This window comes from Dendropsophus ebraccatus, chromosome 3, assembly GCF_027789765.1.
Source record: "Dendropsophus ebraccatus isolate aDenEbr1 chromosome 3, aDenEbr1.pat, whole genome shotgun sequence".
In the NCBI taxonomy this organism is placed as follows: Eukaryota; Metazoa; Chordata; class Amphibia; order Anura; family Hylidae; genus Dendropsophus; species Dendropsophus ebraccatus.
Window position 1 is genome coordinate 21,413,178 of NC_091456.1, and position 18,735 is coordinate 21,431,912.

General features: G+C 38.0%; 1 protein-coding gene across 1 annotated transcript in view; it reads right to left on the reverse strand.

Moving 5' to 3' along the window:
* Positions 1–1,260: 1,260 nt before the first annotated feature.
* Positions 1,261–18,735, reverse strand: part of TBX1 (T-box transcription factor 1) — a 37,272-nt gene continuing 19,797 nt past the window's right edge. Inside the window, exons 7-9 of the mRNA XM_069961087.1 lie at positions 12,131–12,198; positions 9,038–9,135; positions 1,261–3,966 (exon numbers count right to left, since the gene is read on the reverse strand). Coding sequence (XP_069817188.1) covers positions 3,584–3,966; positions 9,038–9,135; positions 12,131–12,198 — 549 coding nt within the window. The 3' untranslated portion in view covers positions 1,261–3,583. The remainder of the gene's footprint in view (positions 3,967–9,037; positions 9,136–12,130; positions 12,199–18,735) is intronic.

Genomic DNA, 18,735 nt, shown 5'->3' on the forward strand with positions numbered 1-18,735 from the left:
TTCCCTGTGTAATTTATGTAACCTAAGGCTAAATAATTGTGGTCTTAGAACCATAAAGCATGATTATATAGCCGACATAATATTCTAAAGAGTGTGATTTGTAAATTGAGACATACCGGCCATAGATTTGGTTCAGTTGTGCTAACCTGTTTTAGACACTATTAGGCTATGTTCACACAACGCACTTTTTATAAAAACAATGGCCATACATTGTGTGAACACAGCCTTAGGCTACATTCCAAAGTTCAGTAGTTTTGTTTGGAATTGTGGATCCCCACTTACAGACAGATTTAGGGCCCATTGATTTTAATTGGGTTGTTCACACTGTCCGTATATTATATTGATCCACAATCTGAAAAAATTGCATCCGCAAAAATTACTGGCAATCTGTAGTATGGCTTGCACAGATTGACCCATAGAAGTCGATGGGAGTGTCTGTAATTTTTATACTGTGTGTGAACATAGCCTTAAAGTGGTTATCCAGGGCTACAAAAACATGGCCACTTTTCCCCCTCTTGTCTTCAGATTGGGTGGGGTTTGGAACTCAGTTCCATTGAAGTAAATGGCCGGATGATCTTTACTGAATTCTGATGCGGGCGCATCCATGTTCGCCTTCATCAGAACTCCCCATTGCACACTATGGAGCATGTGACCAGAGCTGCTCACTCCATTGTGTGCACTGACATGGTTTTCTGCAGCCGCTATTCAATGAATAGCGGCCGCAGAAAACTGACATGCCAGTTCTCTACGGCGCCGCTAGGGATCCTGGCTGGAGTGAATACCATGTGTATACACTCCGGCCGGGATTCCCCCGGCCTGCAGCACAACGTAGGTTCCATACCAATCACGGCTGTTGCAACAACGGCCGTGATTAGTACGGAACTTACGCTGTGTGAACATGGCCTCATTATGTATCCATTATACCTGATACTGACCCAACGCCTACTGATACAATGCAGTGGCACAGGGATGGTGCACACCATGTCCTATGGAAAATCTCAGTAATGACTGGACTTGACGTGAGGGTAAACAGACTCCGCAGGAACACACTATCTGAACAAATGGTGATGTGACGGGGAGGACATAGGCTTTTCTATAGCGGCTACACCCTGCCGCATACCTCACCATACGCCCTGCAAGGCAACATTTTACACCTTTTTTTTTAAAATGATTATCTATTATAAACCTGCTGGTGCTGGTCTCATGTTACTAACCATTAGTAATGCCTGTCTTCAATGGACACAAAAAGAACACATTCCGAAAGAAGACAAAAATAACATTTATAAGAAACCATTCTTTTTTTCAGTTTAACAGGTTGTTTGTCTACATACATATCTACAGACGTATCTACACTTGGGTTAACAGTGCTCGCAGAAGTGAATTGTTAGTTGCACAAGAGCTTCTTGTAATGTAGGCAAGTTATCATACAATCTCGTCTGGAAAATAAATAAGAATTGCTCGATTCTGCTGAACGAAATAAATAAAACTTCATGGCTGCATGTATAGTCCGGCCAGTGCAGAAGGTGCGCGAGGTTGGCTTCGTCTAAGCCAGAAGCTATGATTTCAGCCAAACTGCTTTCGGACTATAAGGCTGGCTTCACTCTGCGTTTTTGATGTCCATTTAACGGATCCATTTACGGATGTATTTGCATCCATTTTTCCATTTCCATAAAAAAAAACACATCCTTTTTAGCGTACACAAAAAAGTGGTGGATCACGTGGTCAACCAAGGATCAAAAACCTGAACAAAACGCATCAGTTTTATTAGTGTACACAAAAACGTGGTTGACCAAGTTTTTCCATTGACTTCGATTATACAAAAAGTTCCAAAAAACTAATTAAAAGGCAAACGTTTTCTTAGCATACACAAAAACGTTGTCTTTGTGACCCGTCTCTTAGTATATGGACTTTGTATGTATAACTTACTGCAGATCTGTACACCTCTTTCTTCCCTCCTAACCAGATTGTATTACGGCCTGACTTTGTTATTGTTTTTCTTTCTTGTACCACTGAAAACGGAATAAATTGTTATTCAAAGAAAAACGTTGTTGACCATGTAGCCAACCAAGGATCATAAAACTAGAACAAAACTTATCCGTTTTTTTAGTGTACACAAAAACGTAGTTTATCAAGTTTTTCCATTGACTTCAATTAGAACAAAAATTCCCCAAAAACGGATCAAAAGGCAACCATTTTTTTAGCTTACACAAAAACGTGGTTGACCATGTGGTCAACCAAGGATCAAAAAAACTGAACAAAACTTTTTTATTTTTTTAGTGTTCACGTGGTTTTTCCATCAACTTCCATTATAAAAAAAAAAATTATCAAAAAAACGGATTAAAAGGCAACCGTTTTCTTAGTGTACACAAAGGGAAGTTGACCATGTGATCAACCAAGGATCAAAAAATGGAACAAAATGCATCACATTTTTTTCAGTGGTTGATCAAGTTTTTGTGTGTGCTAAAAAAATGATGTATTTTGATCCTTTTTTTATATATATATAATGAAAGCCAATGAAAAAAACAGATCAAAATGGATGCACACAAATACATCTGTTTTTTTCATCCATTTTTCCCGTTAAACGGACAGCAAAAAACGCAGTGTGACTCCAGCAAAAAACATTATAACCTGATAAATAAGCTTCGACAAGATGGCATCATATAGAAATTAAAAATTGCAAGGTAATGGAACTTACATCTCAAAAGTACACGGCAAATGAATAAAAGTTGGGTTTACACGGCACACATCTTGTAGCGTCTCATTACATCACACCTATAGAGCTCGGTTGTTTTGTTTGTTTGTCATTTTACCAAAAACAATAGAACAAGGACGTAGCTGCTGCTGTATTTCTGTACATGGCTACCGCTCGGGTGTGCTCATCCCTCAGTGAAGGAACATAGGGCTACACAGGAAAAGAATTGCATAGTTGTAGTTTAATAGCACGGAACGTGCGTTTCATTCACAAATAGTGCAGCCAAAACTTCACTCTCCAAAAGTAAAAAAAAAAAAAAAAAAAAGTTATTTTAATACCTTAAGGCTCATCGGCAACTGAGCCCACCATACTGTACATTTATTTCCAGGAAATACAAGAAAACAGCACAACAAAAGCATATGGCTTCTTTAAAGCAAGAATAGTGCACTTGACCCTGAAGAAGTCAATGCCCTTCGTGAACAGGTCTGGGTTCACAATGCAGCGGTGGGGGCTGATACCGCACGCTCTTCTCCAAGCTGAACTTGTATCAAGGTCCATGTTACTCCTCCTCCTAAGTCTCTGTGCTCATCCTCCTCCCCCAGCAAGTCGGTGACACATCTGAAGTGCCATTGTTGGCAGAGCATGTCCTGTTCTAGTGACATAGTGCCATAACAGCCCCAGCAGGAATAGGTGGAAGATCCGGCTCGCTTGTTGGTTGCTGTCACGGCGGTAACCGTACGATTGCCCTAATGACTTTAGGGTGAGAGCAACTTTTAATTTCAGCAGTAATGTAGTATCCAAAGCATACACTACTGAATAATTAAAATCATGCACAAAACATCCATCGTCTAATAAGTTTAAATAGTTGTTCAATAAGATTATTCACTCCCGTTATCTTGGTCCGTATTCGTAACTGCTAGGTGCACCGGCCGCAGAATACATGTTGGCTGCCGCCGGGTTCATATGATGGTGGTGGTAACCATGTCCTCTGATGCTCGGTAAAGGATAAGGGCTTGGTCTGGCTTTTGCTCCAAGATAGTGATCGTAGCTTGTAGGGTACTTGTATGGGTGGTGATGGAGAGGTTCTGAACCCTGAGAATGGGGGTCCAATCGCAGTTCATGGGGAGGGCTAGGTCGTCCCGTACTAAGAGGAACAAGTCCACCGGGCACAGGAAGGGACGGGCTAAGAACTCTGGACATGAGTTGTTGATGGGCTGCGTCCCCATGTAATGGAGTGCCACTGGTGTCCCTCTCGTAATCTCTTCTGTCTCCATCTGCAAGGAAAATGAGGGTTAAAATTAAGTTTAATTTATATCAAATTCAGATATTCTAATATATATATTCTAATAATATATATATATTTCATTATTTGTTTATTATTTATTTTGTACTATTATAATGGAGAGTGTTGTCCTAGAAATAATTCTGTGGATACATACAGTAACTGATTTCATATAAATAACATGTCTGATCTAACAAGTAAATATATAGCATGTACCGGTCTACAGTCCAAGACTATGTTCACATAGTCCGTTTAAAATGACTTCCGTGATTTTGAGTCTAAAATGATGGACATTAGTTATCTGGCTGCCCGTCAGTGCAGTGACGGCTGTTGGTACATTATTCTAGTGTAGATGGACTAATTGCCCTTTGGATGTGTCTTTAATTGAAAAGTCCATTGAATTGAAAAGTAAAAACAGTGAAAGGATGGTGAAAAAAAAAACTGTGTGTGAACAACTAAAAAATAACGTCCGCTGTTTGCAATAGACGTCCGAAAATAATTGACAAGATCTTTATTTTGACATCCGCGCAGACAACGTTCGTTATTTTATACACTGTGTTCATTAGACGTCCATCATTCCATTGCATTTAAGTCAATTAAATTGCGGCAATAACTGATTTCTTTTTAAATAAAAAGGCGGACGCCTTTTCTCTTTTTTTGACGTTGTGTGAACATACTCATAAACAGGTAAAAAAAAAAAAACACAAACCAAATCCATAAATAAAAAAAAAACACAGCTGAAAAACCATGGGAACCTAAAATCATCTGAAAATAATATACAGACCAAAGAATATATTGGAAACATTGCCAAAAGCTATGTTAACACACTGTAAAATCGGTAATTTTTTTTTAACCATTAGCGATTTTTACTGTTTAAAAAACGTTCATCTCCTTTTTTTGTCTATTTTTTGCTGTCATCTTATTGTTATGTTCCCACAATGTCTTTTTCATGTGATAAACATCCATCTTTTGATAATGACGGACGTTATTAAGGATCATAAACAAAAATACTGTCCGTTATTATCAAAACACTGATATTTTTTAAATAAATAAGACGTTGTGGGAACATAGCTTATAAGTGTATGGAAATATAGTCCATAATCTTTAATTTGTATTTTTTGGGGATCTTCAGAAACTGGGGAGGTGATAGTTAAATCAAGGTTATCCGTATTTTTATTTATTTTTTTTTGCTGGTGTTACAGATGTTCCTTGTGCAAAAAAATTACAAATCAGCAAAAAAAATTTATGAATTTATTATTTATCAATTTAAATTCATTTTCATAAAAAACTGAAGATTCTTATGCATATTTTACAGCAATTTTTTCATTTTTTTTGTGTTTTTTTCTATTTTACTATGAGTTAACCCTTTATTGCCCAGTGATTTTTTTTATTTTTTTTAAAAAATCATATTCCAAATGGCATCCTATGACCCTGACGGGTTCATATCTAGCAGTGAGCAGGGAAACACAAAGCTAAAATTAAATTCATGGACGAGTAACAAAAAGATCTATAGGTGTTATTATTGCTGTTTTGTATTCAATGGATGAGATGTTCATTCACCCTGTTAGTAAAATAAACAGAAGGCTTTGCAATTGTTTGGAGCCAAAGCTCCTATCAATGCAAGTGAGTCTATCCGAAAAGTAAGCTGTGTGTTTTCCAGCACTCCATAGTCAAAGTGCCGGGAGGTTTTAGAAAACATACAGGCCTGCTGTATGGACGACCCCCAATCCTTATCATTGTGCTGTGTCCTCCAAGACATTCTTATAGGGATGAAACTGAAAGAAATGACTGACAAGTATGTGCACGCTTGAAATTTCTTCATGTTGTGTCACTCTAAACAAACACAGACTGCGTGTATGTGACCAGACCCATAGTGTGCGCTAGAGGATGGGCCCCCTGGTGTCTCTACAAATGTTTGTACTGCATAATGGAAAATAAATACATGAACATCTACCAGTATGTGACACCGGGAACATCCCGAGAGTAAGTAGCAAGGAAGACTCCCACTGTGTGGGCGGTAAATCCGTCCATTTGTCTAGCTGCAAAAATACGGTTATCAGGAGCAGGTGATATAGAGCTGCTGTATCCTCTTGCATGCTAATAATAGCAGGTAATAATAGTGGATGACTTAAAGGGGTACTCCGGGTCGGGGGGTATTTTTGAGGATCGTCGGGGGAGGGGGTGAAAATTGAAGCCGGTGGTCACTTACCTCTCCCGTTCCAGCGCCGGTGGCCGGATCGCGCTGCCCGGTACTCCCGTTCCGCGTCCGATTCCTGGTCAGAGCTGCTGCATAAAACATGAGGTCTCAAGGCAGCTCAGCCATTCAGCGGCCGAGGCGGGACCCCGCTATGGGGGAGGTAAGTGACCTCTGGCTTCAATTTCCACCCCCTCCCCGGCGGTCCTCAAAAATCCCCCCTGGCCCGGAGTACCCCTTTAAGGAGAATGAACCGATGAGGTTACCTTTTTGTCTATTTATACATGACAATTTTCGACCTCCGTTGTCTGGAATGCACAATAACGGCCATTGTTTTGAGTACCAAACAGCGGCTGTGGTTTAGCCTGTTCCAACAGCCGTCATTGGAATTATGGCCGTTGGAACATCATTCTAGTTCATAGTCAAAGATGGCCCCTTCAGGTGTTTTTTCTAATTAAAAGGGCCATTGATTTTAAAGGTTTTTTTTTCTCAAATCAGCTGGTTTAAGAAAGTTATATAGATTTGTAATTTACTTCTATTTAAAAATCTCAAGCCTTCCAGTACTTATCAGCTGCTGTATGCCCTGCAGGAAGTATATTCTTTCCAGTCTGACACAGTGCTCTCTGCTGCCACCTCTGTCCATGTCAGGAACTGTCCAGAGCAGCAGCAAATTCCCATAGAAAACCTCTCCTGCTCTGGACAGTTCCTGACATGGACAGAGGTGGCAGCAGAGAGCACTGTGTCAGACTGGAGAGACTACACCACTTCCTGCAGGACATACAGCAGCTGATAAGTACTGGAAGACTTGGGATTTATAAATAGAAGTAAATTACAAATCTATATAACTTTCTGAAAACAGTTAATTTGAAACTAAAAGATTTTCGCTGGATAACCCCTTCAATACAAAGAATGGAAAAAAAAAATGTGTGAACAACAGTGGCCGTTATTTTATACAGTGTGTGTGAACCAATGGCCGTTGTTTCCATCAGCTTCAATGGGAATCACAGAAGGATTAAAACAACAGCCGTTATTTTACAGTGTGTGAATGTGGCCTTTGTGTTTTACTATAATAAACCAATAGATGAGTTTTAAGCTACACCGTCTATGCTGGGGAACCGGGGGGGGGGGGGGGGGGGGGGATATATCTCAAGCCTAAAACTACTGGAGAATTAAAATCCAAATGTAATTGTACTTATCATTAGTAAAAAGGAATGATTATGTGACTGTGTTCTGCTCATTTGCCGGACGTACACGCACAAAAGCTGTGTACGTCCCGCAAATGAGCAGAACGTTGTCACATAATGACTCCGTCCTGCTCATTTAAGTCAATGTGCCCGTCATGTGGCCGTCGGCCGCACGTGGGGCTGCACGTCCGCATTCTTTTTTCACTGATTCCAGACGTGCAGCCCAACGTGTGGAGAAAAACGCGATGTGAACATACCCTTACATATGCGCCCGTTTTAGTTTTTTTGTACAAAGCTGCCTACAACTGATGTCACAACTATCGCCAAAAAGGCATCAGTTGTCATCAGGTTTTCGATCCTTTTTTTAGTAGAAACCATCAGTTCACATCAGTTGCCATAATGCTGCATTTACACAGAACGATTATCGTGCGAATTTGCACGATAACGATCGAATTCGAACGATAATCGTACGTGTAAGCGCAGCGAACGATCAAACGACGAGCGGGAAATCGTTCATTTTGATCTTTCAACATGTTCTTAAATCGTCGTTCGTCGTTTGCAAAATATTCGCAGATCGTTCCGTGTGAACAGTCGTTCACCGATTTTACCTATGTGCGAGATAGGCTTAAGCGATCGCAAAACGAATTTTCTGTACGATATATCGTTCCATCTAATCGTTATAAAAAAAAAATCGTTACTTCGAAATCGTTAATCGTACAATCTGGCGAATTATCGCTCCGTGTAAACCCAGCATAAGTTTATTTCATCAGTTGTGATGAGTTTTTTTCCTCTACAGCATATATAGGTGGAAGCTGCATGACAGGGGGCCATCTATATAGGGGGCAGCAGCACACGGGAGCCCTCTACTGTGGGCAGCAATACATAAGGGAATCTCCTAGACCAGGGGTAGGGAACCTTGGCTCTCCAGCTGTTGCAAAACTACAACTCCCATTATGCCTGGATATCCCAGACATGATGGGAGTTGTAGTTTTGCTGCAGGTGGAGAGGCAAGGTTCCCTACACGGCATGGCTCCGGCGCTCCATAGACTTTAATGGATGTGGTGCTGGATGAGGGAGCTGGCGGCAAGTCATAACGCTGCAATCAGCGCTCTGACGTGCGGTCAGTCCGGCGGTCTGGCGGCAGATTTGTGACAACACATCTTCCGAACAGTCCCATTAAAAACAATGAGATGCGTTTCTCTTCGGTGCTTCTCCTGCAACGGAGGGAAACACCGCCGGATCGCCGGATATATGTAAACTAGGCCTTAAAATAATGTCCGTCATTACAGCATTTTTATTGTCCTCGATGGAATGACGGCCGCCCAATGCACACAGTGTATTAAATAACAGACGGTGTTCACGCATATGTCAAAATAATCATCATGAGAATTATTAATGGACGTCTTTTGCAAACAACGGACCTTATTCTTTACGTGTTCAAACACAGTTTTTTTCTTTTTTCACCATCTTCGCTATTAACTTCAATGGGAATTCCAATTAAAGACACATCCAAAGAGCTATAAATTCACCTGAACTGAAATAATGTTCCATTGTAATGATGGGCGGCCGAAACGCAAAATGACGGACGTCATTTTAAAAATAATAAACAGAAAGGGAAAAACTTTTACTTCCATAGGTTCATAATTACACAATTGAATTTTTTTATTTACTAAAATTTTACCAACCTTTGTCGCTTCCATTCTGTGGAGGTGATGAAACCGGATTCCTGGACCTCGCAAAAGCGCTCATGAGCGGGAGAGATCCTGGTCTATGGTTTCTAGGCCTGTAAGATCACACGTATATGGAATCAATAAATATTTCTAATTAATAATTAAACCCATCCCCGCTCCGCTTTCTATTCTTTATAGTGCAGCCTCTCAATTACGAGGTATTGCGTATACTATATAGTGACTGTGACCATGTCCATACAACATTATAGCGTTATTCCTACGCATACCGAATTAATCATTGCTCCTATTGAGCTTGGTGGAGTTCAATATTTATTTATTTATTTATTTTAATTTTAACTTTTACTTTTTTTTTTAATTAACTATTTTATTGCGTTTTTAAAATAATCATCAATATAATCATCTATATATCCATTTTCATGTTGCCATATAACTTAAACAATAACTTTCTCATCGCATCTTAGTCCATTTAGTAGCTGGAGTCTATATCTTCTGTAAGAAAATCTCTTAACGTTATAAGAGCTCATGGCCCTGAGAAATTATAATCTTCCAAGTTAATAAAAAACCTTAATGTATTATATAAAAGGTTTGTAATGCAGACATTCCGCCAAGACAGAATATGGTACGTACAGTATCCGATAAGGTTGAATTCACATTACGTTTTTTGCAATCTATTTATTTCATCGTTTTTTTCCCCAAAAAACCTGATGCATTTGTGTGCACCTGTTTTGATACGTTTTCCATTGATGTCCATTAAAAAGAAAAACTTTTTTTTTTTTTTTTTTTTAATGGACACAAAAATTAGGTAGACTACATTTTTGTGTACGTTAAAAAAGTTCTTTTTATAATGGAAAAATGCAATAAAATGGACGCACACCAATGCATTTGTTTTTTTATTTTATTTTGCAAAAACAGAATGGAAAAAAAAAAGGATAGCAAAAACGCAGTGTGAACCCAGCCTAAACCTTAATTGATCTATATAACAAACATTAACAACAAAACCAAACCAAGTTCATCCATATAGAACTTAACATATCAACATCTTCATGTATCACTCCACAGTACTGGATACTTATTAAATTGCTCAATTGTTCTATATCCCGGACAGAATTTCATATAAAGGGAACGTTTTCCTATTTTAACCCCAGAGTTATTGCTATTGGTTCATTAGTCTATTGATACAATACACAGAGCTTTCCTCCTGTAGCTTCTTACCCTTATGCTATTCCTATCCTCTATGTAATGAATTTGTAAGATTCTTGTGTAAACACATTGAACTGAGGCCTAAAACAAGTAGCTGCATGCTCTATGAGAATATGATGCAAGTGGAGATCTGCTTGTTGCAGGTAACCCAGTCTATACAACTGCACAAGTAAGGGCTATGTTCACACATAGTATAACAGCATCCGTTGCACAACAAATCAATTAACTATTGAGTACAATGTAAAGTACGGCCGCCAGCCATACTTTATTTCCAGACATTGAACAGCTGATTTCATTACATTTCATTATCATTTCAATTTTTGGTAAAGAAACATGGAAAATTGTCAGCAGAAAAACTTCATCCTTAGGCTATGCTCCCACTATGGGATCATAGAAGAAAGAGGTGGCCGTTAATATTGAAGGCCCCAAATAATGATCATGATTTTCCCTCTATCATCCTGTAGTGGGAACATAGCCTTGTATTGTTTCCTTTGTTATAATCTCAGGACAGATATATATATATACCAGGCAGGTTTACTCTCAGTTAAGCCTTATGCACACGTTCAGTATTTTTTTATGTCCGTAGATTCCTCCCGCTACAATCCACAAAAAATTACGGATTGGGCATCCACAGTGCATCCGTATTTTCTGTAAATCCGTGTCTTAGAAACACAACTTTTCAACATGCAATAAATACAGGAAAAATAGAAAAATGTAGAGGGCACTCACCATTAAAATTTCTTTACTTTATTACATCTTTAAAAAATTCAAATAGTACAAGTGCAGGACGAGCATGACGGGGACGCCAGAGCTTCTCAATCAGTGCTGCCTCGTCCTGCATTTGTACTTTTTGAAGTTTTTAAAGAAGATGTAATAAAGTGAAAAAAAAAATTAATGGTGAGTACCCTCTACATTTTTTCTATTTTTTCTATATTTATTGTATTTTGGAATGCTTAAGAAGAGTGAGCACCACCTTATACATATGCAATATCCTATACTGGTGATTCTTTGGGACTATTTCATATATATAGTAGTGCCGGTTGCTGTTTCTTCTTTGTATGTTCACATGCAACCTTTCAACATGTGACTTTCTACAAGAGAGGCTATGTTCACACAACGTCAAAAATAGAGAAAAAGGCTATGTTCACACAACGTCTTTTCATCTCCATTTAAAATTACGTCCGTCATTTTGAGTCTAAAATAACGGACGTCATTTAGCAGCCTGACCTCCCCTTAGTGCACTGACGGGTGTTTGTACATTATTCTAGTTTGGGGTTACTAATTGGACTTTGGGTGCGGCTTAATTGAAAAGTCAGTTGAATTTAATAGTACAGACGGAGAAAGAACGGTGACAAAAGGAAAACTGCGAGTGAACTACAAATAAAAAACGTCCGCTGTTTGCAAAAGACGTCCGAAAATAAAGATCATGTTCATTATTTGGACGCCCACGGCAAAAACGTCCGTTATTCAATACGCTGTGTGCATTGGATGTCCGTCTTCCCATCGACTCCAATGCATTGCATTGCAGTCAGTTAAATCTCGGCAAAAACGGACGTTATTTTAAGTATGAAAATCAGACGCCTTTTTACTATTTTTGACGTTGTGTGAACATAGTCTAAGGCAGAATTTAAAATTTAAAATGACGTCCGTTTTTGCAGCCATTTAACTGACTCCAATGGCAATGTATTGAAGTCAATGGGAAATACGGATCCGTAGATTACGTGTGAATAAGGCCTTAGTGTGGACTTATCTGCAGGAAGTAAAGTAATAGTAACTTCTAATATAACGTACTGAATTGATTATATATATTTACATATTTCTTTTATATGTATACCCTATATAATATATGTATATGTCGTATATTTTATATTATTATCTTATACTCACCAGTCCTCTGGGTCACAGTCCCTGAAGCCCTTGGCAAATGGGTTACTGGCAATTTTAAGTTGTGTTATCTAAAAATAAAAATAAGAATTTAAAAAAAAATTACTAAATTGATGACAAAGCAAAAAACAGCGATGGTACCAAGGAGATTCTTGATAAATCTTTGGCTGTCTGTAGTTATCTCATTCTCTTTCATAGTCATGTATTAACAGTCACACAATGATATGTAATGGTCCAAAATGAGCAAATTTAATTTTTTTTTTTTTTAGTATTTTAGCATTTTGTAATAAACATGCATAAATTATGTTTATTAGTTAATTCAATTATTTTTTTTTATAATTATTATTTTGCATTTAGTCAACTGTACTAGGTAAGTGACAGGTAATACTACTTAACTATGTAGGGACCATTCAATTTGGCATATGAAGTGTTAAACCTTTCTCATCCTGGCAATTCTGATATAGAACATTTCCGCGACTAAATCTGAGGTTGTAGCTGTGTCCGTAGAACTATCATAGGAAGGGCTGTGCGCAAACAGATCAACATCCATGGCTCATCCTGAGAACGGCATATAGAGGCCTCCGCTGTGGCCCCTGAGACCTGCTCTTCTATTAAGACCTCATTCACACAACTATATATCCCCACAGTTCATTTCCTCAATATGGCTATGTTCACACAACGTCAAAAATATTAAAAAGGCGACCGATTTTCATATTTAAAATAACGTCCGTTTTTGCAGAGATTTAACTGACTGCAATGGCAATGCATTGAAGTCAATGGGAATACAGACATCCAATGCACACAATGTATTGAATAACGGACATTTTTTCTGCGGGCGTCAAAATAATGAACATGATCATTATTTTCAGACGTCTTTTGCAAACAGCGGACGTTTTTTATTTGAAGTTCACACACAGTTTTCCCTTTGTCACCGTTCTGTCTCCGTTTTTACTATTAATTTCAATGGACTTTTCAATTAAGCCGCATCCAAAGGCCAATTAGCTATTCCAAACTAGTATAATGTACGAACACCCGTCAGTGCACTAAGTGGAGGTTAGGCTGCTAAATAACGTCCGTTATTTTAGACTCAAAATGACAGACGTCATTTTAAACAGAGATGAAAAGACATTGTGTGAACATAGCCTATTAGTCAATGGGACAATGCACACACGCATATGTTTATACAGCTGTATTTCCATACGGAGCCTGCATACTTCAATATATAGTATATTCCATTGAAAAGGAGTAGAACAGGGGGGGGGATATGTCCTAAATATAGATGCTAATTTTACATTTGTGTGACAGCTTCGTTTTTGTATCTTTAAGGCAGAGTTCACACTGCGCTTTTTGCAGTCTGATTAACAAATCCATTCTCAAATGGTTACTTTTAGGGTATGCAAAAATGTGGTCAACCAGGTTTTTGTGTGTGCTAAAAAAAAATACTTTTTTTTTTTTTAATAATAGAAGTCAATGGAAAAACGGATCCAAAAAGATTGCACACAAATGCATCCGTTTTTTAATGTATACATTAAACAGGCTGCAAAAATGCGATATGAACCCAGACTAACATGGGAGAAATTACATGTAATGAAAATAATAGACATAAGCAAAGGCATCAAATGTAATGTAGTGTGTCAGAATGGTGTCAATACATAATAGGTAATTTATTGTTAAGTTTTTGTTACAAATAGAAAAAAACTTGAACTTTTTGAAGATTCCCATAAGATTTTTTTTTTCTCCAGTGGTTTTGCAGCAGCCTTAAATGCTATGTGTATTTATGTAAAAACTTGTGGCAAAGCTACAAAGCCATGCAAGAATATGAAAAAAATGTGAAAAATGTGCAAGAACCTGTCAGTAAGTCTGAGCTAAACCTGCAGGTACTACAATGCCAGGGTAACAAGAGAGCAAACATTTTTTCAGCTGGCAGGAAGCAATGGATATTTCGAGGGGGATTTATCATCTGCGTAATTTTTTTTTTCTTGCGCAAGTGGAGATATTTGAGGACTGCGCACAAAAATTACCGGTGACTGGGCACAATTTATTAAAAACCGCACGGGCAATCATAAAGTAGAGTAGTTTAAAAAAAAGAAAGACACTGCAGCTCAAAGATACGTTGTGGCTAATAAACTACACCAGGGTAGGAGTAGGTTAATGCTGTGCAATTTGTGCGCAAAACTGAAAATTCACACATGAATTTAAAAAAAACTAGTGTGAAATTTTGTCAAAAAAATTTAAAAGGGCAAAGCCAGCGAAAATGGATTCATTTGTTAATAAATCTTGCGCAAATTTTTACGATGTTGCGCAAGATCTCAGTATTAGCCAAAAAAAAGCGCAAACACTATGATAGGCTATGTTCACACAACGTCTTTTCATCCCCGTTTACAATGACGTCCGGCATTTTGAGTCTAAAATAACGGACGTTATTTGGCATCCTAACCTCCCCTTGGTGCACTGACGGCTGTTGGCACATTATTCTAGTTTTAGTTACTAATTGCCCTTTGGATGCGACTTAATTGAAAAGTCCATTGAATTTAATAGTAAAAACAGAGAAAGAACGGTGACAAAAGAAAAACTGTGTGTGAAAAACTAATTAAAAACGTCCGCTGTTTGCAAAAAAACGTCCGAAAATATTGATCATGTTCATTATTTTGCCGTCCGCGGCAAAAACGTCCGTTATTCAATACACTGTGTGCATTGGACCTCCGTCTTCCCATTGACTTCAGTGCATTGCCATTGCAGTCAGTTAATTTAAATAAGAAAATCGGACGCCTTTTCCCTATTTTTGACGTTGTGTGAACATAGCCATAAAGTGATAAAGTCTAATTCTACTTAATTGAGCAAATAAGTTAAAAGTATCATTTAAAATTTGGAAAAGAAGACAAAACTAACATTGGAGGCTTACGTTGTCGTGATGCCTTAACTAACTAGGTTGTGGTAAATTTGCCTACAACCGATTCATAAGGTTGTAACCGATTGTAAAAAGTGCAACCATAATTAACATAAATGCAGGTAAGAAATATAAAAAAATAAAAGGTAAAGTAAAAATAAAAGCAAATGATGTGATCATACTTTGAATATATTAACATGGTTTATTAGTAGGGAGTATATTATTATATTATTATATAAAAGCAAGGTATTCTGCAGCACTAGGCCCCCACCCCGCCACAAACCCTATTGATTTAATAAATCTACTAAACTTTGGTTACACTTTCAGTGTGATCAAGAGCAAGTTTTAATTCTATAATAATATAATAAACCATATAATATTGTCACGCAATGGATGATGCACGTTTTGATGTCGTACTTTGGTTTTTACTTCTCTCTTTGAGAGGAGCGACATAAAAATTGCAATAATTTTTACTATAGTCATATATAATAAATGTGTCTGAAAAAAACCAAACACCTAAACCGCCGTTCCTTTTTGGCCACAAAGTAAAATTGTTGAGTCACAAAGTCACAAAAAAAGGAGCAAAAAAAAAAATAAAAATGGAAAAATAGTATAAAAAGTGCCAGGAGCCAGATACAAAAAAGTTTAGTAAATTCTGTTCTTAGATTATTATTATTATTATTATTATTATTATTATTATTATTATCATCACTGTTTATATGAGATTTATATCAGATTCTGTTATCCAAACATATTGCGAAATAGAGCAGCCTCCTACAGAGCGTAATCCGTCTTGTCTTCATACAACAGCACAATTGGCTTCATAGGTAAAAAAGCAACAACAAGCAACTATTCTGGGCTGTAAATGAACATGTGGTTCTTTTCCGCAGACCTAAACAAAAGAGCCATCAAACAGCGATTCCTGCAGTCTGGGGTTACTGGGAGAATAGCAGGGTGTGTAGCATGCACTTGTAGGAATATTCCAGAGATGGGTCACCAGCGGAGCAGAGAAGACAGATCACTGGCTAACTCATACGTGTATATTTATTTCATTCATCTGGGACAAGGCAGGGCATTCTCTATATTTAAGTAAATCCGTGGATAAAGTATGTGATTGTGAGTTTCCGGAATGGGTTGAAAAACAAACTTTAAGCCCTTTCTGTGACAGTTTCAGACTTAGAGGTCAAAGTGATAGAAACCAGGAGAGAGGCAGTGAGAGGGGGAGAGAGAGACAGAGCAGCTGTCCCAGGTCATCAGGAAAATGCCAAGAGGCCTGGGGACTACTGCTTCCTCCTCCCTGCGTCACTCATGTGGGATGAGGTGCATGCAATGCAGGATTTCATGGAACCATAATAATACACAGTGCACTGCATGGCCTTAATATTAATAATACACAGTGCACTGCATGGCCTCTAAATTAATAATACACAGTGCAATGCATGGCCTCTATATTAATAATACATAGCACACTGCATGGCCTCTATATTAATAATACACAGCGCACTGCATGGCCTCTATATTAATAATACACAGCGCACTGCATGGCCTCTATAGTAATAATACACAGTGCACTGCATGGCCTCTATAGTAATAATACACAGTGCACTACATAGCCTCTATATTAATAATACACAGTGCAATGCATGGCCTTAATATTAATAATACACAGTGCACTGCATAGCCTCTATATTAATAATACACAGTGTACTGCATGGCCTCTATAGTAATAATACACAGTGCACTGCATGGCCTTAATATTAATAATACACAGTGCACTGCATGGCCTCTAAATTAATAATACACAGTGCAATGCATGGCCTCTATATTAATAATACATAGCACACTGCATGGCCTCTATATTAATAATACACAGCGCACTGCATGGCCTCTATAGTAATAATACACAGTGCACTGCATGGCCTCTATATTAATAATACACAGTGCACTGCATGGCCTCTATATTAATAATACATAGCACACTGCATGGCCTCTATATTAATAATACACAGCGCACTGCATGGCCTCTATAGTAATAATACACAGTGCACTGCATGGCCTCTATAGTAATAATACACAGTGCATAACATTGCCTCTATATTAATAATACACAGTGCACTGCATGGCCTCTATAGTAATAATACACAGTGCATAACATTGCCTCTATATTAATAATACACAGTGCATAACATTGCCTTTATAGTAATAATACACAGTGCATAACATTGCCTTTATAGTAATAATACACAGCGCACTGCATAGCCTCTATATTAATAATACACAGTGCAATGCATGGCCTCTATAGTAATAATACACAGCGCACTGCATAGCCTTAATATTAATAATACACAGTGCACTGCATGGCCTCTATATTAATAATACACAGCGCACTGCATGGCCTCTATAGTAATAATACACAGTGCACTGCATAGCCTCTATATTAATAATACACAGTGCACTGCATGGCCTCTATAGTAATAATACATATTGCACTGCATGGCCTCTATATTAATAATACATATTGCACTGCTTGGCCTCTATAGTAATAATACATATTGCACTACATGGCCTCTATAGTAATAATACATATTGCACTGCGTGGTCTCTATATTAATAATACACAGTGCACTGCATGGCCTCTATAGTAATAATACATATTGCACTACATGGCCTCTATAGTAATAATACATATTACACTGCATGGCCTCTATAGTAATAATACATATTGCACTGCATGGCCTCTATATTAATAATACACAGTGCACCGCATGGCCTCTATATTAATAATACACAATACACTCTATGGCCTCTATAGTCATACTACACAGTGCACTGCATTGCTTCTATATAAATAATACACAGTGCACTGCATGGCCTCTATAGTAATAATACACAGTGCATTGCATGGCCTCTATAGTAATAATACACAGTGCATTGCATGGCCTTCCATACTCACAGTAATACATAGTGCACTGTATGGGATAATAATACAAGATACACTGTATGTTCTGCTATCTTAATACACGAGGGACTTCCTGATCTGATAGTCTAAACACATAATACACTGCATAGCTGCTATACTATTAATATTAATAACAAAAGCCCAGTGCATTGTATGACCGGATATTATACAATAACAGCATTACCTACTCATAGATGATGCACCACATGGTGTTCTATACTGAAACCAACAACACACAGCACTGAATGGCCGGCTGTAGCCATAATAATGCTAGGCACACTGCATGACCTCTATACTAATCATTGCTATAAATCCAATACCAACTACATCACTGCAGTGACCTGCTGCACATCCTAACAGGAGTAATGGAAATGTGGACACACAGGGCAGGGAATGGCCTGACAATGGTGGTGGTAGTAATAGTAGTAGTAGTAGAAGTAGTAGTAGTAGTGGGGGTAGTAGTAGTAGTAATAGTAGTTGTAGTAGTAGTAGTGGGGGTGGTAGTAGTAGTAATAGTAGTAGTAGTAGAAGTAGTAGTAGTAGAAGAAGTAGTAGTAGTAGTAGTAGTGGGGGTAGTAGTAGTAGTAATAGTAGTTGTAGTAGAAGTAGTAGTAGTAGTAGTAGTAGTAGTAGTGGGGGTAGTAGTAGTAGTAATAGTAGTTGTAGTAGTAGTAGTGGGGGTGGTAGTAGTAGTAATAGTAGTAGTAGTAGAAGTAGTAGTAGTAGAAGAAGTAGTAGTAGTAGTAGTGGGGGTAGTAGTAG